Genomic DNA, 21592 nt, shown 5'->3' on the forward strand with positions numbered 1-21592 from the left:
AAATCACTATAATGTTGTAATTTTTACACGTGCCCTTTAAATCCCACTCCTTTCCGACTTCACATGAAACAGGAGTCTGCCCGCAGCTTTTATATGACGTCACCCCCAGAATGCCTCGGTATTGCTGGAAAGCGCACGATTTCCGCCATTATTTGAAAATTTGAATCTATTTCAACCTAAAATTAGGCACATTTTGATTGGAAAAATCAGCTTGCTTTACTTTTTCAGCTGTCCTTATATACTGTTTTGTGGGTAGCTTGTAATGGAATTTCAAGGTGGGTACAGTCTTTTTCTAGTGTTGTACTTTTGGAGGTTAGGAATGCATATATTTTTAAATCTACCGCTCCATGTTATTCCCTTAATCTCATTCAGGCCTAAATTAATTAATAGTCATGTTAAGACTGCAATATTGATAAAATATCTAATTCTGATTTTATTTTTATAGTTTTTGAGACATTGTTCTATTTATGGCGTGTCCCAGTTGACAGTTATAACTGCAGTAACACTAGACTTATCGCTTTTTTTGAACATAGGGGATATAGCGTGAGGGGTATTAATACATTTTATAATCAATATGAATTTTTGCTAATACTAATTCGAGATTTGTGTGTTTGTTTATTGTCATCTATATATATATGAGCTATTATACTGTGTTAATAAATTGCCTTCAAAGCTACTCCAGAAAAAGTTTAGAGGTATTGGCTTGTTTTATTCCAAGGAAGAGTCTCCATGAAACGGTGTTTTGGGCAGCTCTAGGTGAGTCGGATAAAAGCAAATATACGGATTTATCTTAACTTTGTCAGGTACAGAACCAATGACCCTGGGGTCGCCAACCTCCCCAAAGCCCAGTTCGGGCGCACAGTTCCTGCCCGGGTTTCTGATGGGCGACCTGCCAGCGCCGGTGACACCCCAGCCTCGCACCTTCAGCAGCTCTGTCGGCAGTGGGATGGAAATGAGGTCTCCTCTTATGACGGGTGAGCTGTTTATGTATTCATCTTCATAATCCACGGTTTTACGGGACATGGCGTAACAGGTGTGAATTTATACCAGTCTGCTTCGTGCAGAAGGTCTGCTGGCTGTGACGGACGCAACAAATAATCCACTGACCAATTGTTTAGGGGGGGTTCTCCGTTCCAAAAAACATATCGAGGTACAGTACGTGCATGTAAAATCACAATAAAAGTGCTGAGAAAGGGCTGTAAAATTTAGAATGGATTTATGGAGACCATTTATTTTGGGGAAATGTCCATTTCTGAAGGAGTAAGAGCAACCTTTCTGTTAGTATTTGGCTGTGCTAGTCAAGATGTGAAGACACTGTGGTATACTAGAAGAAATGACCACAAGATAAGGTTACGGCACGATGAGGAATAGAGATTTGAATATAGTCACAGAGTAAAACTCAGTGTTGCACATGTGCAAGATGCCTCTCTCAATTTTTTTTCCCCTCAGGTGGTTCACCTCCTCAGCCAGTTGTCCCCACACCCAAAGACAAGAGTGGGGCACCCCCAGTTAGAAGTATATATGATGAATTAACATGTCCAGGGATTGGGGCATCATCACTGAGTTTGCAGAAGCAAGTAAGCAGTTAGAACTGTTGATTTATTTTCTTACCACATTATCTGATCATCTTCCTGTAATAAAATATCGACATTCCTGTCCACAGCCCTCTTTTTCAGTGCTACAGACCCCATTATCTGCCTTGGCTGCTGCCTCCCCAGGAACAGGTGAATTATGTGGTTGAAGTACTTTTGCAAGACATTTTTTTTTAACATCAGTTAATAACATATGAACATCTCATATGCAGTGCTTTAAATTGGGGAACAGTGCTTTTGATTTTAAGGCTTAATGGGCTGAGTGTTTTTTTTTAAATCTAAACAAAAAATCTGTGCCTCTAGCTATTTTGGCTTATTAAAATTATGTTGCAAATATGATATGATGGGGGTACAAAATAAATTGACCTAATCGCTAGTCCGCTTAAACCGTGGGTTGAATTTTCATTTCATCCTCTTGAGACATTTTGAGATTTCATTTGGTGGTAAAGGCAAAAAACGTATAGCTATTTTTATCTTGCCATCGGCAACTAATATGTCTTGTAATATCTGAAAAGGAAAAGTGCAACGCACAGTTCTAACAGAACTAAAACAGCTGCTTGTTTGAATTTTAACAGCATCAAGTGTATTTAGTCCTCTCGGCCAACAGAGAAGGGCAGCCATCTCTCCAGCCCAAGTTGATCCTTTCTATACCCAGGGGGATGCACTTTCTTCAGATGACCATTTAGATGACACTTGGGTCACAGTTTTTGGGTAAATATAAATACTATTTTTTAAGTTTGCATTGCACATACTGTACACTGCAAAAGTTCTAACTCCAGATAGATATCTGACAGGCTAAAGCTAGGTTTACTGTGGTATCATTTCACCTTTTGTAAACATGTTTCTGAGAAGAACATTTAAAATGCTTCATTTCACAGAGGTGCGAGATTAAATCCCTTTAGTTTAGTATTTTACTTAAAGAGGTGACACATACTGTAGGTTTCTTTTTTATTGTTTTCCCAGATAAGTCAAGTGAATAAATTTTATTTCACAATGATGTAATATAGTTGCTTATTTATAGAGCAGGGCATTAACTGGAGAAATTTGAATAAAGTTACTTGCTCAAGGGTACAACAGTTGAGTTCTAACCAATAATATAAAGGTATGTAATCACCAGGTCCACTAAAAAACGTGAATAGTTTTTTTTAAGTTCAGAAATCTTACCTAGTGTTTACCTAGTAATCTTACTTTCAGTTTTATTATTGCAGCTGATGCAGAACACCTTAACTGACTCGTGCCTCCCAAAGCATCACTAGTAGTGATTACTACACAGCAAACTTACTCCAAACCTGAAAATGTTACAACATTTTGGATCAACCGCAGTACGATAGTGACAGAATAGACGTTTTCTGCGGTTTATATACCTTTCTAAATTCCTGTAAAACCTGTCTTTCTTCAGGTACGTAAAGGTATGAGGCCTACAGTGCCTTGCGAAAGTTGTTTAACCCCCCTTGGGGTTACCTTTTCACATTTTATTTTAACCATGATGTACTTAACAGAATTTTCGCCAGTCATCAACACAAAGTACTCTATAAGATAAGATCTCTTTATTAGCCATATACAATTTCTTGGATTAGGAATTTCTTTTTCGTAATGTCAAGGTGAAAAAAAAATCTAGACATTTTACTACATTAATAGTAATAGGGTACAAAAGTTTGTTTGTACCCCTACACATAACAAAGGACACACCTTAGATCTAATTATTGCAAATGACTCCTTTGTCTCCCACTGCTCCCCCCTTGATCTAGGCCTCTCTGACCACTTAGCCATTCTCTTCAATCTGGAATTACCTGTTTCTAACACTTCCCCCTCACGCTCTGTAAATTTCCGCAACTGGCGATCAATTGATCACCCAAGGTTTGCAAATTCTGTTCTGTCCTCCTTATCCTGTTTCTCTTCCTCTGACCCTCTAGAGGACAAAATACAGTTACTTGACAATGCTCTTTTATCTACCCTCGACACCTTTGCTCCTTTAAAAACTCGAACCATTTCCTTCTCTCGCCCTGCCCCCTGGTACAATGACCATCTGCGTTTCATGAAGGCAGCCTCTCGCAAACTTGAGCGTAGGTGGCGTCTTTCCGGCCTAAATGTACATTATCAGGCCTGGAGAGATTACTTATCTGATTATAAGGTTACTATAGAGTCTGCTAGATCCACCTACTTCTCTCACATCATTGAAAATCACCAAAACAATCCCAGACATCTTTTCTCCACCATCAACAGACTGCTCAAGCCAAACTGCCCCACCACATTACCTGCCTCATCACAACTTTGCAACACATTCTTAGATTTCTTTAGTTCTAAGATTGACAACATCCGGCATCACATTCTCTCCACTACGGATATAATTTCCACACCTCCTCCCTCCTCATCCAACTTCTCTGGTTCCCGTCTCTCCAGCTTCTCTCTTCTTGACTCAGCATCCCTAAACAAACTAGTTACGCGCATGAAACCCACCACATCTATTTTAGATCCCATTCCCACCACTTTATTCCAGTCCTGTTTCTCTTCTCTCTGTCCCATTGTCCTCAATATAATACATGAATCCTTGAGCACCGGCATTGTACCAACGGTCCTCAAAACTGCTGCTATTACCCCAGTGCCAAAGAAGCCTAACATGGCTCTCGACAATCTTAACAACTTTCGCCCCATCTCCAACTTACCCTTTCTCTCTAAAATTCTAGAACGTGCTGTCACACTTCAGTTACATAACCACCTCATGACAAACAACCTTTTCGAACCCCTCCAATCTGGCTTCCGTCAACTTCACAGCACAGAAACCGCCCTAGTCAAAGTCACCAACGATCTCCTAATAGCTTCTGATTCTGGTTCTCTTTCCATACTCATCCTTCTTGATCTCAGTGCTGCCTTTGACACTGTTGACCATAACATCTTGCTTTCTCGTCTCGAGACTGTGTTTGGAGTCTCTGACACTGCCCTCAAATGGTTTAAGTCTTACCTCACTGATCGCTGTCACTTTGTCTCTCTCAATGGGTACAGGTCTGAAATTGGTCTTGTCAAGTCTGGTGTCCCTCAGGGCTCAATACTGGGCCCCTTGCTCTTCAGCATTTACATGTTCCCACTTGGTCAGCTTTTAAGATCACATGGCCTCAGCTTTCATTTTTACGCTGACGATACTCAAATATACATCCATACCAAACCCGACACTGATGTGGCTGTCTCTATTCTATCTAATTGCATCTCTGACATAAAAATTTGGATGACTCAAAACTTCCTTCATCTTAACTGTGACAAGACTGAAGTCATGCTTATTGGTACCCCCCATCAACTTCGCAAAGCCAGTCCTGTAACCCTGTCTGTAGATGGCTCTGTACTTGAGCTCCAATCAAAATTGAAAAACCTTGGGGTTATATTCGATTCTGGCTTAACATTCGACCCACATGTACAGCATACTGTCAAAACATCTTTTTTTCACCTTAGAAATATCGCAAGACTACGCCCTATGCTATCATTAACTGTGGCTGAAAAGCTGATCAACATATTTGTATTCTCTCGAATTGACTACTGCAATGCTCTGCTCCCTGGGGTATCTAAATCTACTCTGAACAAGCTGCAGTATGTCCAAAATTCAGCAGCCAGAATCCTGACCAGATCTAGTGCAAGTGTTCACATTACTCCTATCCTGGAGTCCTTGCACTGGCTTCCGGTCAAATTCCGCGTAGACTTTAAAATCCTCATGCTCACCTACAAGGCTTTACATGGCTTGGCACCTCAATACCTGTCTGAACTTTTATCGCCCTACTCCCCACCTCGCAACCTCCGCTCTTCAAATTCTGCCCTCCTTACTGTCCCCCAAGCCCGTCTACATTGTATGGGCGACAGGGCCTTCTCCTGCTATGCCCCCAAGCTCTGGAACTCCTTGCCCAAGGATATTAGAGAGTCACCTTCTCTAAACTCCTTCAAATCCAGACTCAAAACCCTCCTTTTCAGAAAAGCCTTTACTTAACTGGTTCCATTCTTCACCCCTCTGCTCTTCTTAATACCATCTTCCACGGTCTCCTCTATTGTTATTGTTGTATTGCTGTAATTATAATTGTGTCCTGTCTTGTGAAATTTTTCTTATTTATTGTTGTAGTCTTCTTATTTATTGTTATTGTCATCCTGTAAAGCGCTTTGAGAAGCCACCTTTAAAGGCGCTATATAAAATAAAGTTTATTATATTATTATTATTATTATTATTATTAATGAAAAATAAAAAACAGAAAATAATTTAATGCATAAGTATTCCTCCCCAATCCCAGAGTTAATACTTGGTAGGACCACCTTTGGCAGCAATTACAGCTGTGAGTTTCTTTCGGTAAGTCTCTATCAGCATTGCACATCTTGACACTGGAATTCTTACCCATTCTCCTTGGCAAAACTGCTGAAGCTCCATCAAGTTGGATGGGGACCATTTTTGATCACCAATTTTTAAGTCATTCCATAGATTCTCAACTGGATTGAGTTCTGGGCGTTGACTGGGCCACTCCAGGACATTAACCTTTTTAGTTTTAAGCCACTCCAGTGCGGGTTTTGCTGTATGTTTTGGATCATTGTCCTTTTGGAAGATGAATCGTCTTCCAAGTCCCAGTGCTCTTGCAGATTACAGCATCTTTTCTTCCAGGATGGTTCTGTACTTAGCTCCATCCATTTTTCCTTCTATCTTTATGAGTTTTCCGGTCCCTGCTGCAGAGAAGCATCCCCAAATGGTGGTATTCTCAGTGTGATGTGATGTGCTGTGTTAGGTTTGCGCCAGACAAAGTTCAATTTTGGTTTCATCAGACCATAGAATCTTCCTCCAAATTGTTGAGTCTCTCACATGCCATTGGGCAAACTCCAGCCGAGATGTGATATGAGTTTTTTTTCCAACAAAGGCTTTCTTCTTGCAACCCTTCCGTACAACCGAGATATATGAAGCGTGCGTGCTATTGTTGTCCAATACATAGTTTCTCCCATCTCTGTCATGGAGGACTGTAACTCCTTTAGAGTTGCCGTAGGCCTCTTGGTGGCCTCCCTTACTATGGCTCTTCTTGCCCGGACAATCAGTTTTGGAGGGCGGACAGTTCTGGGCAGATTCACAGTTGTTCCATATTTTCTCACCTTTGCAATGATGGACTTCGCTATGCTTCAAGGTATATTCAGTGCCTTGGAAATTTTCTTATATCCTTATATCCTAAATGGTCATTTTCAAGAACCTTGTCTCGGATCTGCTTGGAACGTTCCTTGGTCTTCATGATGTAGTGTTTCCCCGCATAGTGCATTTCAAAGGAAGCTCCCAGACACAGGTGTATTTATTCTGAAATCATGTGAAACACCTCAAATGCACACAGGTGGACTCCAGTCAAGTAATTATGTGACTTGGAGAAGAGAGTTGGTTACTTAATGGGTAATTTAGCTGCGTCAAAGCAAGGGGGTGAATACTTATGCTTTCAGTTATTTTCTGTTTTTTATTTTTAGTTTAGTAAAATGTCTGGATTTTTTTTCTCTTTGACATTATAGAGTACTGTGTGTTGATCAGTGGTTAAAAATCTCAGTTAAACACATCAGGTTTCCATGCTGTAACACAATAAAATGTGAAAAAGTCCAAGGGGGGTGAATACTTTTGCAAGGCATTGTATATCTGGTATTCTATCAGTTTCTCTAACCTGACCTCTGACTTTCTCTAGCCATGTTTTTGACACCCATGAAAGCTTCCTTCTGATAGCTATGTGGGTCAAGGAACCCCTTTTCTTATTCTGGCAAGTCATAGGTTAGCTCTGCTTCCTGCACCACCTCAAGTGGATAAATCATACAATGCGATATATACATTTTCAATATATGTAGACCCACCTATTGCAAGATAAGGTAGAACTGCAAAAAGTCACAAACCAACACCCTTTGCCTACATCTTAGTGCTGCTTGTCTTATATTGATATACTGCAGTTGTACAACCTATTGGCCTTAAATCATGATACCATCTTTGTAGAGGTGCTGCCCTTGATACCACCAGAACCTGTAGATAATATAAGTTGTGGTGAGGTTTCTGCTTCTACCTTTGGCAGCTGTAGTTATTTCTATGTTATTGTTATTTGTTATTGTTTCTGTTAGCAGCATTCCCTGTGTTTCTGAGTTGTGGTATTGCTCTAGGTTGATTGAAACCTGCAAACCTGTTTGGCTTTCACGTCTCCAAACACCTTGTTGCACATTTCATGTCTCATACTCAGGATGAAGGAATGAACAAAAGGACTAATACAGTACTATGGATGAGCATACCACAGCCTCTCATAAAAAAGTTGACTTGCACATAATTATTAGTGTAAAATATGCTAGGTAACAAAATATAAGCATTTTCAAATTATTTTTTTCAGCATTTTGTTCTATTGCTTGCTAAATCATTTGCATACAGTAAACATAAACATAGAAATGTTTTATATATTTTTTGTAAATTTCATCAAACTTGAGCACTACTCGATAGAATGAATATAGGATGAATCTCTGTTAAGTAAACTGAAAATGAATCTTTATAGTTCAATAAGTAATATTTTGTAATTCAGTAAGTGATATTCTGAAAGATTTGGTTAATAATATTGTTTTGTATGTAGGGTCAAGTTTTGTCTGAAACTGTAAAATATATCTGAAATACTAATTCTTAAGTTTATTCTTTTAAATAGGTTTCCTCCAGCATCAGCTTCATATATACTTTTGCAGTTTGCCCAATATGGAAACGTATTGAAACACGTGGTAAGGTTATGAGTTTCTTTCTTTGTATGAAAAGATAATTACTTTCTAAATGCATTAAGGAGAAGCTTGTACATATTTAAATATTTAAATATATTTCATATCAAAATATTAAAAATAAACAGTTTCAATACTTTCACCAGTCTGTACGGCTTTTTGTCAGAAGTCCTTTGATAACTAAAATGTGTTATGTGGGGGAAAATAAATCCCACCTCTTAATTTTCACATTTTTATCATGTAGATTTTCACATTTTATCAAGTCTTTTGTAATATATTTTTGTTCAGTTTTGCTATTTTATGGATCAACAATTTCCTTTAAGCAGTATATTGAAGGGTCGTGACCTTTCTTTACTGTCTGTAGATGTCTAATAATGGCAATTGGATGCATATTCAGTATCAGTCAAAACTCCAAGCTAGAAAAGCGCTCAGCAAAGATGGGAAAGTCTTTGGAGATGCCATCATGATTGGGGTTAAGCCTTGCATAGAAAAGGTGAGTGTGCTACCTGTTGATTTTCTTTCAGCTAAGCAGCATTAACTAATCATCATAATTGGGAATTATGAAGTGCCTGTTTAAAATTTGTCTCATAATCAAGTATAGGAAACCAAGGCTGATGTCTCTTGTCAGTCTCTTCATGCGGTTTTGCTTTGTGTAGCAGTGTGGAAAGTAACTGTATTGCATTTTTTTTTCAGAATGTAATGGAGAGCTCTGATAAAGGCTCTTCATCCTCCAGTTCTGTGTTTACCCCTCCAGTTAAAACAATAGGGACTCCAACACAGCTGCCAAACACACCTCGAGCCACATCTATGCGACCCCTCAGTGCTGCCTATAAGGCATCCAGCAGTGACTACCAGGTAAGGAAAAAAGTAAACATGTATAAAAGAAACTAGATGGTAGATCACTTAGGAGGTTAAGTTACTGAAGCTGTTGTCAAAACTCATATATTAATCCTTGAACAATTACTGTTTTGTAGGTGGTTTCTGACAAGCAGACCCCAAGGAAAGATGAGAGTTTTGTTTCCAAAGCAATGGAGTACATGTTTGGTTGGTAGCGATTTGAGCCTTGTTGCTGAAGAAAGATCAGTGGAAATAGAGTAAAACAACCAACAGCAATGCCTACAGATTTACTTTCAAAAACTGAAACTGCAGCTTGGTTAGTTGTATAACCATTTCTGTTAAACACGCCTTGCTGATACAGGCTACATTTCAATAATTTGCACTTTATAGTAGTAGTGGGCTGTGCAGGGTTTATGGACTATGCACTGTGCACTGTATATAAGTAAGCAGAGCATTATTTTGTGAGTCTGTAAAATGAGGTTTCAAAAGAGGAAAAAGAACAAGAAATCGAAAGCTGTGGCTCTGTATTTTTAAACAGGCCATAAGAGTTTTAGAAACAAGAGTTTAAGTTGTCTGTTGGTGAGTGGGAAATCCCGATATTCTTTGACAAATTAAGTTCTGGAAAATAACCAGTTTTGTACTGTTTTCAATCTTTTCATATCACTGAAAAGACTGAAAGTCATATCACTGTGCCTATTTTAATAAGGTTGATTCATAGTAGCTTCCAAAGAAAGGTTGAAAAAAGGTTGTTGTTTTTTTGTTGGGCAAGTAGAAGATTCCGTTTGTGGTATTGAATTCTTAACCTGAGTTTGGGCTATGGTTTTAAAATGAAATAAAATAACTTTCAGTTTAAGACCAGATTAAATCCAACTTTTTAAATTTGTCTATGTATACTGCCTTTATGTTCTCTTTGAGAACTTATTTTTAAAGATGCTCTACAGGCTGTGTATGTATTGATCCAATTAAGATTGTGTTTTTTTTCTATCCTTTGAAAGTGAAATGTATTCCTTTGTCTTTTCCTTGTTTGTCTTTTTAAAGCTGTGTATTTCCATAACTCTGAAAATACCTCTACTATCTGAAAATTACTGTTTTATGAAGTTTCTAATAAATAATGCATCATACTGTATGTCATGGTTCATTTTTGTATGGGCAAAAATGGTACGCTAAAATTTTGATTAGTGCTTGGTTTTGAAATGTGGAAAACCATGAAGCTACTTCTTACTCTACCTCTTTCCTTCCAAAGGCATCCTGGTTATGTTTGATTAGTTACTTTAAAAATGTCCCTTTCTGAGGGTTTCTGCCTTTTGTTGTGTTTTGCTGTAAGCATTAAGTGGTAGTGGTCAGGGGATTTCTTCCTTCAGTTAGAGTTGGGCGTCGTGGACTGGGATCAAGCACAATTAGAAATGGAGCTGTTTTGTTAATGTTTTATAACATTAGGTTTATTAATTGGCCTATGGTTTATGAATAAATACTTTTATGAATTGTTTTTAAATTAAGGTGATCTTGTATACAGAAATGATTTTGAATAGTAAACAACTGAAACAAAGTAACTTTGCCTCCTCCTAGTGGTATCATGTGGAAATGCACATATTTGATTTAATAACATTATATCAAGCATTTCTCTTCAATTCTGAGCATACTATGCTGTGAGTATTTGTAACAATGTAGTGAACAGTAAAAAGGTGTTCTCTGTGGTAATCAAACTCGAAACACTACACAAAAGCTTATGATTTTCAGAGAAAAGGTGTATATGGGCTCTGACCTTTTAATATTAAATTTGAAATACAGTTCACTGTTCTGGTAGAATTTATGCTTAACATTTTCATGGGTTTTCAAAGTGTTTTCCACTCAGTGGTTTATGAATTCAGCCTTATTTGTCTTACATGTCATGAAATTGTCAATGTCCCACCCAGACTTTTATTTGTTGTGTAATGGAAAAACCCAAAAGTTAACGAGAGATGTTAGGGGAGCATTATGTAAGACCTAAAATTAAGGATCATTAGATGCATTTCACAGTTTGTAATGTGAACATATAATTGTGCCACAGCTTGCCAATGTTAATTTAATTCAAATTATCAGTGACAAAAAGTATAATCTTTTTATAGTTGGCTTTTAAAGGAGGAACTCTTGCATCATAAAGTTTGCAAATCTCCCATTTATTGTACAAAAAATGATTGACATTTTGCACATTAAATACTGTTACTCTGTTATACCCATTAAACAAACATATTACTCATTAGGTCAGAATGGGGACCTGTGTCGGCATACAAGCTTCAAAGGAGCAAGTCCCATGCTTAAAGTAAAAGCAAAGCAAAAGTTTTTCTAATTTTTAAAAGTTTTAGCATGCCAGTACTTATTAAAGATGACATTTTCACATTATTTTAAACTGGCAATAATGACTTTAATCAGGAAATTAGCAATAAAACTATTAAAAAGAACAATAGACAGTAAATATAAATTATACATATTGTCGTTTGCAAGGATTTGTTCTTTACTTTCACTTTTTTTACTCCCGCACACCTAAAGAGAGTAAAAGTTTGTGGGTATTTTGACTTTGATTTAATAGGCTAATTCTACCATCTGTAACAAGGACTCATCTGGTATTGATACTCAATTTGAGTTCATAAGTCTCATTTGCTGGCACACTTTTTTAAACCAGGCAGTTATTAAAGTATTGTGAAACTTTCTATTTAACATTTTAATCCCTCTGGACAAGACTAAACTTGACACCTCCATGCCGTTAATACAGATCCAGATTGAAACAATGCTTCTGAATTATTTCATCATGAGTCAAATAATGGTGGGTTTGACTCCATTTGATCAAAGACTTGTGTGGACCTATGAAATGGATTGTACATTTTTTAACGTCCAAAACTATTTTGACTTCTGCTGCATCATCAGAACTCTGTATGTCTCTAGACATAATTAGAGCTCCAAACTATTATAAATGTACAGTATGTGCTTTTGCATCAATTCAAAATACCAAGTAAATGTCTCCATGAGCGAGCTCCCAGTACAAATGCTCCATTAATTTATTTTTTCAAAGAAATCCAGCATTGCCTGAAATTTCCCAGTGCAGCCTTTGCCTACCTGAAGAATGGGTTATTGGAGGATTGTGACATGAAAATTACAAAGTTAGCTCTACTTGTGTAGTCATAATTCCTACCTTGCTGTACATGGCTGAAACAGAAAACATATCAGGAGACCACTTAAAAAGACTGGAGCTAGTTGTAGTGCCAATGCTATTTGCAGACAATTGATCAAGAAGGAGGGCAGATATAGATGCTTTTTTCCATCAAAGCAGGCACCACAAACTATGAAGCTAAGATCATCTGCCTTGTTTTCTGTTGGGGTGGTCATATTGTCTGAGTGATAACCTCCAGGCTCCTAAAGAAGAGTCTCATCTTCCACTTTGACGTAGGAACTCATACCAGAGAAGGACAGAAAAGGGAATTTCAAACACACATGAATTACACTCCCAAGAAGATTATGACTCTTGCCCAGACCAGAAGGAAAGGGAGAATATCTGAAAAACATTTTTCAGATCTAAAGTTGTCAAAGCTGAAGCTCACCACAATTGGATCATTTTTCAAGGTCAGAGGAAAGCGATACATGATCAAGAGGTACAGCTAATGAGTGAATGATGATTTGAGTTGAGAGGAGCCAGTTCACTGGTATTCAAAATAATATGCAAGTCACTGAAAGTTTAGAAGGTTTGATGATGTGTATCACTGCTTTGTAAGCTATGTGGTGCTAGAATATATAATAAATAAAAATTGATTCTTAAGATAATTTAATAGTAAATATACACTGTATAATTGTGCAGAGGTCATTTGCTGGTTTACTGTTAAGAAAGAGGATCAGTCTATGAAAGAATGTGCACAGCAGTTCTTTCAGCATTGTAGGTGAAGTGTTTTGATATGAAAACTTCGATTTAAGATGAAAAGCCTTATAAAAAATTTAAAAGTGCTAACCAGCAGACTTCCACATATCAGTGCTTTGGTTTAATCAGAAATAGCCAAGGCTCTGAATTGCAGAGAAAATTGGATCCCTAGGGTTTTAACCAGTAGTGGTTGCTAGCTATTTTTAAAAAAATATTTACAGTTTCCATGGAAATTTCATGTTGCATTGAAACAATTGTTTTCTTTGTTGCATCAGTATTGCTGTAACATTAGGCCACTTTCAGATTATATTACATGTTTCAATTAGGAGCATCCCATATACATTTCTTCACATGTATGAATATCATATTTCATACATATGCTATAATTATTACATTTCTGTTTAACTCTCTGTTAACTAATTTATAATCTGACCAAAATCTAATTTTTTTGTTTCAGCCTATTCATGTCAAAGAGGACCTCTTAGGATTCACATATTTAAAAATGCGTTTAGTGTTTTATAATGACCTTGAGACATTTTAAAGCATTAAATCGTTTTACAGCAATGAACATATCGCTGTATAAATGAATCTGTGCTGGCAGTTTCAAAATCTCGGGTGACACTATTGAGCAGCTGTGACACTGCTCAGTAGGTTAGCCATGTCATGGATTTTGACCTGTGTCATCACAAATAAAAGTTATGAAGCGTAGGGATTTGAACAGGGTTAAAATGCACAGTTGGAACGTTTTTTATAGTCTGAATGTCTGAATCATTGGCCAAGTGTAATTATCCTAATGAGTAAACTGCCACATGAGAATGATGATATCTTTTTGGATCTCTGAGACAACCATCTATTTTATCCAGTACAGGGTCATGGGGGAGCTGAATCCTGTCCTGGCAAACAATGGACATGGTACACCCTGGACAGGACACCAGTCCTACACAGGGCAGACACAGACATGCACACATTCGCACCAGGGAGAATGTTACACAAGCTAATTAACCTATTTACAGTGCCTTGCGAAAGTATTCGGCCCCCTTGAACTTTTCAACCTTTTGCCACATTTCAGGCTTCAAACATAAAGATATAAATTTTTTATTTTATGTGAAGAATCACCAACAAGTGGGACACAATTGTGAAGTGGAACGAAATCTATTGGATTTTTGAAACTTTTTTAACTAATAAAAAAATGAAAAGTGGGGCGTGCAAAATTATTCGGCCCCTTTACTTTCAGTGCAGCAAACTCACTCCAGAAGTTCAGCGAGGATCTCTGAATGATCCAATGTTGTCCTAAATGACTGATGGTGATAAATAGAATCCACCTGTGTGTAATCAAGTCTCTGTATAAATGCACCTGCTCTGTGATAGTCTCAAGGTTCTGTTGAAAGCGCAGAGAGCATCATGAAGACCAAGGAACACACCAGGCAGGTCCGTAATACTGTTGTGGAGAAGTTTAAAGCCGGATTTGGATACAAAAAGATTTCCCAAGCTTCAAACATCCCAAGGAGCACTGTGCAAGCGATCATCTTGAAATGGAAGGAGTATCAGACCACTGCAAATCTACCAAGACCTGGCCGTCCCTCTAAACTTTCAGCTCAGACAAGGAGAAGACTGATCAGAGATGCAGCCAAGAGGCCCATGATCACTCTGGATGAACTGCAGAGAACTACAGCTGAGGTGGGAGAGTCTGTCCATAGGACAACAATCAGTCTTACACTGCACAAATCTGGCCTTTATGGAAGAGTGGCAAGAAGAAAGCCATTTCTCAAAGATATCCATAAAAAGTCTCGTCTAAAGTTTGCCACAAGCCACCTGGGAGACACCCCAAACATGTGGAAGAAGGTGCTCTGGTCAGATGAAACCAAAATCGAACTTTTTGGCCACAATGCAAAACGATATGTTTGGCGTAAAAGCAACACAGCTCATCACCCTCAACACACCATCCCCACTGTCAAACATGGTGGTGGCAGCATCATGGTTTGGGCCTGCTTTTCTTCAGCAGGGACAGGGAAGATGGTTAAAATTGAGGGGAAGATGGATGCAGCCAAATACAGGACCATTCTGGATGAAAACCTGTTGGAGTCTGCAAAAGACCTGAAACTGGGATAGAGATTTATCTTCCAACAAGACAATGATCCCAAACATACAGCAAAATCTACAAAGGAATGGTTCACAAATAAACGTATCCAGGTGTTTGAATGGCCAAGTCAAAGTCCAGACCTGAATCCAATCGAGAATCTGTGGAAAGAGCTGAAAACTGCTGTTCACAAACGCTCTCCATCCAACCTCACTGAGCTCGAGCTGTTTTGCAAGGAAGAATGGGCAAGAATTTCAGTCTCTCGATGTGCAAAACTGATAGAGACATACCCCAAGCGACTTGCAGCTGTAATCGCAGCAAAAGGTGGCTCTACAAAGTATTAACGCAAGGGGGCCGAATAATTTTGCACGCCCCACTTTTCATTTTTTTATTAGTTAAAAAAGTTTCAAAAATCCAATAGATTTCGTTCCACTTCACAATTGTGTCCCACTTGTTGGTGATTCTTCACATAAAATAAAAAAATTATATCTTTATGTTTGAAGCCTGAAATGTGGCAAAAGGTTGAAAAGTTCAAGGGGGCCGAATACTTTCGCAAGGCACTGTATGTGTGGATTGTTGGAGGAAAAACATGCAATCATTGGGAGAACATGCAGATAGCACCTCAGGAATTGAACCCGGGGCCCACTGCCACCTGTCTCTGGCACATCTTTAATTTTTTAATTAATTTAAGGTTTAAATACAGTTTTAGAATTATTATTATCCTTCATAACATCAGATGTGTTTCAGCAACAACAAAACGGATCTTGTATGTAGTTGTTCAGAATTTGAATCCCCCAAAACACTTTAGAGGACATTAATTTCTTTGATTTCCCAAAATCAGACACAAGTCTTGTTCGTGTTTAAACACAATAGGTCTTCAAGACAGTATAATCAAATGAATATTTTTTTAAAATTAAAAATGCAATGATAACATTTGCACTGGTTTACTAATTCTATGCATTACAGCATTCTGTGTAAACATAAAGATTGATTGAAATTGCTACAAATAATGTTTGGTAAGGGAACAAGATCACTTAATTGGCCATATACAATTTCTTTTATTAGGAATTTGTCTTTTTGCATACCCCAACTTGCTCTCCATGAGACGCACAGACAGGGAGAGAAGCTTGGGGTGAGAGCACAGGGTCAGCCATTTATAGGGCACCCCTGGAGCAGTTGGTGTTTATGGCCTAACTCAGGGGCCCAACGGAGTAGGATTCGGTGGAATACGAACCGGCAACCTTCCAGCCACAGGCACAGATCCTTAGCCACAGAGCCACCACACTGCCCCATATGGCTCTAAATGCATGTATTATATATCTGGAGATTACAGATACAATTAATGATAAGATTCTACTTTATAAAAGCAAGACTAAAAGGTGGCTTGATTTTTAAGCATTCCCTTTAGTGAAGAAGATTTTTTTTCAGAAAACAGAGCTAGAACCCTTGTAACCCAGTATGTATAGCTAAACTGAGAAATAACTGACCAAATCTAATTATTTAATTGTTTTTCAGAGTCATTATTGAGATTATTCTGAATGTCTCTATAATAAAAAAAAGAAGTGGTTTAGCAACGCATCTGCCCACTCCAAAGGCAAACTGCAATGTGTTCAGTTGTTCATCCTCCATTGATCATTTGTACAATTTCAGAGCAAACACATGGGCAAGAAAGATTGGTGATTGACCCCTCCATCCCAGGTTACCAACTGTTTCATAAACGTCCCTCAGAAAGATGCTACAGGTCTATTAAATCCAAGACCACACAGTATTTGGACAGCTTCTTTCTTGTTCAAACTGTCTTTTTGCTTAACCAGAATTCCTAGTTATATAGTATGTGCGTAGTCTTAATGATGCCCATTATTCTTGTTGTGTATAGTATCCTGTATCTAGAATGTTTTCCAGCACCAGTTTCAATTCCTAGTACATGAAATGTAATTGGCAGTGATAAAACCCCCAGTTTTACTGTTTCTAGTTCTATAAATTGTAAGGCTCTCTTGTCTCTTCCTTGAAATGCAATAGTTCATTTATCACCATTGGTGTTCCAAAAACATATGAAAGTCTAAATGTAAAATTAATATGAATCATCTTAAACAGAATTTAAATTGTATGTATTTGATGTAATGAAATGCCTGTAAATTACAGATTACAGATAAAATTAGAAGATTACAAAAATCCTATCGTTGGATTTGATTAACTCTGATAGATGGTGGGTTTTAATAATGATAGTATTTTTTTTTCTTCAAAGTGAATTGATTGAATTTTAATATTGGAGGTATTTTTTAATTCCCCGTTCATTCAAAATTGCAGCATGGACCACAATACAGAGGCTGCTGGCCCAGCACAATCTTTGACCTTTATTGCTTTTCTCAGCTTGCCTTTCTGGCGTTTGCTTTTTACTCAACATTTCATATACTTGACACATGAAAATAATTAAACGTTGCCACATGATGAATAGCACTGTTTACTATACATTTTATATTAATATGTTGCATACTCCATACTGGCATAGTCCAATACAGTTTTATCAGGTCAGAATCATCAGGCAAGTTCATTTTATGTGTAAGAAGATGAAGAATTTCCTTGTGCTAATTGTGTTCCTGAAGATCAGAACACATTGTTTTAATTAAGGTGCAGTCGTCCATAAAGGAGTTTCTGCTGATGTAAAGCTCAAGGTAATGTGCTCGTTAAGAAGTCCCAATCTGTGCAGATCTTTTGAGCATTTTGTCTTTTTGACATAAAAATCCATAATCATTTGTTATGCATTGCCCCTTTAAACAGACACAGAAATCTATACCCATTTTCTGTCTTACAGTAGTAGTTTTAATCCTACTATGCTGCTAGTCTGTTTTGCTTCAGGTACATTCTAGTTTTTAATTGCAATTGTTTTGAGATGTAGTGTATAATCACTTGTCTGTCAGACTATGCTTTCTTAACGATGCTGCATTTAACTCTTCCACTGATAAAAAGAATTGCTACAATTGTGTTTGCAGTTTTAGTGTTTGACCCTTTTTGTTTTTAAGATCTAGTCTGAATTTGTAGTTAAATTCAGTAAACCAGATTATAAAATTACATATACTGTATATTTAAATTTTAGGTCTTTTAGGTGCAGTATTAAATATATTATTTTGGTCAGATATTTCTGGTTGCTTATTTTAGAGTTACATAATAAACCTTTACATATTAGCACTAATCACTCCATTTTCAATTCAATTCAATTTATTTTTATATAGCGCCTTTCACAACAAGGTTGCCCCAAGACACTTAACAAATGAAGTGACCATACATATTGTGCATATAAAACAGAAAAGACTAGAAAACAATAGAGTAGAGGAACCAAAAACTCCTTAGTAAGGAGAAAAAAAAACTCTCAGGGTCCAAGGTCAACTGGCTGCCCAACCTATTTGGGCATGCTAACATTAAACAATTAAAAAAATGAATAAAGGTATTAATCCATCCATCATGTCTTCTGTATGTCAGTACTCCATGCAGATCTCTGTAGACCAGCAAAATCCTAAACGATAGCTATCTCTTTTGGATCCATGGCACTGATGCAGCATCCAGCCCAGGCGCCATCCGGACATGTGGGGAGGAGAATAGGATAGTTTGGTCAGAACAGATGTATCTACCTGGTGGGCCAACATACAGCAGAGACACACAATGGCATATACAGCAGCACCAGCAGCCATGGTTGCAGCAGGCTATAATGTAAGGTGTGAGTAGGCTAGGCTGAAGAAATAGGTTTTCAGTGTGGATTTGAATACTGAGATTGACTAGGCATCCCAAATATGGGGTGGGGCCCTGTAACTAAAGGTTTTACCGCCAACTGTTTTTTTAATTAATGCGTGGAATATGAAGAAGACCTACATTCTGGGATCTAAGCGGGAGACTTGGATTGTATACATTAATTACTTCCATTTGATAGACAGGTACCTGACCTCTGAGAGCCTTATAAGTAAGTAGAAGGATTTTGAAGTCCGCCCTGTATAGGGGTTATATGGTGGTACTTTCTGCTCCCAGTAACAATACTAGCTACTGCATTCTGATTTCACTGTAATGCGTCGAAGGCGCGATAGTGCTCCCTGATAGTAGGGCATTGCAGTAATCTAACCTGCTGTATACAATAGCATTAATTATAATATTACGTATTAATTTATGGATTAATTTCACTGTATCATGAGTGGAGAGAAACTGCCTTAGTTTTGCAATATTTCTTAACTGTAGGAAGCATGTTTTCGATACTGTTTTAACATGAGAGTTAAACAAGAGCCTTGTGTCTAATATGACGCCTAGGTTATGTGCTGAATCCTCTGAGTTAAGTGCTGAAGTTATAGTAGTCCTATCAGTATTGTTGCCTCCAAACAACAGAACCTCAGCTTTATCAGAGTTGAGTAACAAAAAGTTTTCACACATCCAAGTCTGTACTTCATTAATGCAACTAAAGTTGCATTAACTAAAGTGATAATAGATGAGTTGTCGTTAGGTGTAAACGAAATGTATATTTGAGTGTTATCAGCATATGAATGAAAGTTAATATTATGTTTTTGTATTATCCTACCTAGCGGCAGCATGTACAGAGAGAACAATATTGGTCCCATCACTGATCCCTGTGCTACCCCAAATTGAACTGGTGACATTGACAAAGCAGTACAATTATTAGATATTTGATTTGAACATAAGATAAGATTTCTTGCATTAGGAATTTGTCTTTTACCCCAACTTGCTCTCCATGAAACATATAGACTGTTACGTCCCAGTGTGTGTTCTGTGTGTGTTTTTTCTGTTATGTCCACACTGCTGACCCTTGATTGTTCTCCCTTCCCCATTGGCCCACCATTACACCACACTTTCAGTATGACATCATCATCAATTAGCTCTCAGCCAATCAGAACACATCTTATACAACATATAACATGGAAGTGTTCAGCAAGGAGAGGCCTTTCATTTGGCTTTGGTCCCGTTTGGTTTGGTTATTGCTTCGCTTCTGGTTATTGCTTCGGCTTCGTTTGTTGGTTTGTTTTGCTTTGTGTGTGTGTATTTTCGTATAGCTTCGGCTTTGTTGTTTTGTTGGTTTTTTGTTAGTTTCTTTGTACTTTCGTTTGTTTTCATCCTTGTTTTGCCATTATTTTGCCCCAGTGTTACATGTTCAACTTTTGTGTTCTTTTGTACCCTGCTCCTGTTGATTACTCTTGTTTTCCCTTATTTGTATTCCTGGTTCACTTGTGTTTTTGTGTGAACTTTTGTGTATAAGGTTAGTTTAGGTTGTTGGGTACACTTTACACACTTAGTTCATTTTGTATTAGTACACTAGTTTAGTACGGGTGAGTGCCATTTGTCTTGTATGGTTTTGGGTAGTCAGTGCAGGTTAGCTAGGGTGTTGAAGACGCCGAAGACCGTGTGTTTCTGGTTTTCTTTTGTAGTCAGATTAGCTTTCCCTCACTGTCCTAGCCAGCTCCATTTTGATTGTTATTTTCTTTCCTTTGGCACCAGTTCCTTACCCTTGTTATCACGCTTCCTAATCCCTCACCAAACCCCCCCCTGCTTCCAAAAGAATTATCCTAAATGTTACACCCCTTTACCCCTAGACACTTGGGGTCGTAACACAGACAGAGAAAAGCTTAAGGTCAGAGCGCAGTGTCAGCCATTGTACAGCGCCCCTGGAGCAGTCGGGGGCCCAACGGAGTAGGATTCCTCTGCTGGCTGCGGGATTTGTACTGGCAACCTTCTAGCCACAGAGCGACCGCGAAATGATTTGTTAAATATGTAGTAAACCACTTAAGGATGGTGCCACATAAGCCATCCTCAAACACAAGACTGTGTAACAAAACAGAGTGGTCAACCGTGTCAAAGGCAGCACTAAGATCTAGAAGCACAAGCACTGTTGCATTTCCTGTGTCAGTAGCTAACAGAATATCATTAAGCAGTTTCAGTGCTGTGGCCTGGGCGGAAACCAAACTGGAACTCCTCAAGTATATTATTTGAGTCCAGATACGATTGAAGTTGGGCCACAACTATTCTCTCAAGAATTTTAGATAGAAATGGGACGTTTGAGATAGGCCTGTAGTTGTTAAGAACTTGTGGATCCAAATTTGGCTTCTTAAGGAGCGGTCTAACAACCCATACCTTAAATTGGTCAGGTACAATGCCCGATGCAAGGGACATGTTCATCATACTAATTATAGGTCCTACCAGTACTTCAAGGGAATCTTTGACTAGCTGAGTGGGGATGGGATCTAGCGGACAGGTGGTTGACTTTGTCTTAATAATTAATTTCTTGAGTTCTTGTTCATTAACTAATTGAAAAACACTAAAGAGGTGCGCATATTGTTTCTGTACCAGACTTCTTTGCAGCTTATTTGATTGTGTTTGAAATCTGATGGTGGTAATGTTATTGTTAAAGAAGTTCATTAAATCATCACTACTAAAGAATTGGTCCTATGGAATTGGTCTTATTTGTAAGATTAGCTATCTTAAATAGGTAGCAAGGGTTAT

General features: G+C 38.0%; 1 protein-coding gene across 1 annotated transcript; it reads left to right on the forward strand.

Moving 5' to 3' along the window:
* Positions 1–88: 88 nt before the first annotated feature.
* Positions 89–10269, forward strand: nup35 (nucleoporin 35). Its single transcript, XM_088605180.1, has 9 exons — positions 89–275; positions 804–974; positions 1450–1577; positions 1664–1724; positions 2168–2303; positions 8243–8312; positions 8671–8799; positions 9000–9161; positions 9281–10269. Exons 1-9 carry the CDS (start codon positions 263–265, stop codon positions 9356–9358), a joined length of 948 nt encoding a protein of 315 aa, XP_088461306.1. The 5' UTR covers positions 89–262; the 3' UTR covers positions 9359–10269.
* The last annotated feature ends 11323 nt before the right edge of the window (positions 10270–21592 follow it).

The sequence above is a fragment of the Lepisosteus platostomus genome, chromosome 14, assembly GCF_059453375.1.
Source record: "Lepisosteus platostomus isolate fLepPlt1 chromosome 14, fLepPlt1.hap1, whole genome shotgun sequence".
NCBI classification, from domain to species: domain Eukaryota; kingdom Metazoa; phylum Chordata; class Actinopteri; order Semionotiformes; family Lepisosteidae; genus Lepisosteus; species Lepisosteus platostomus.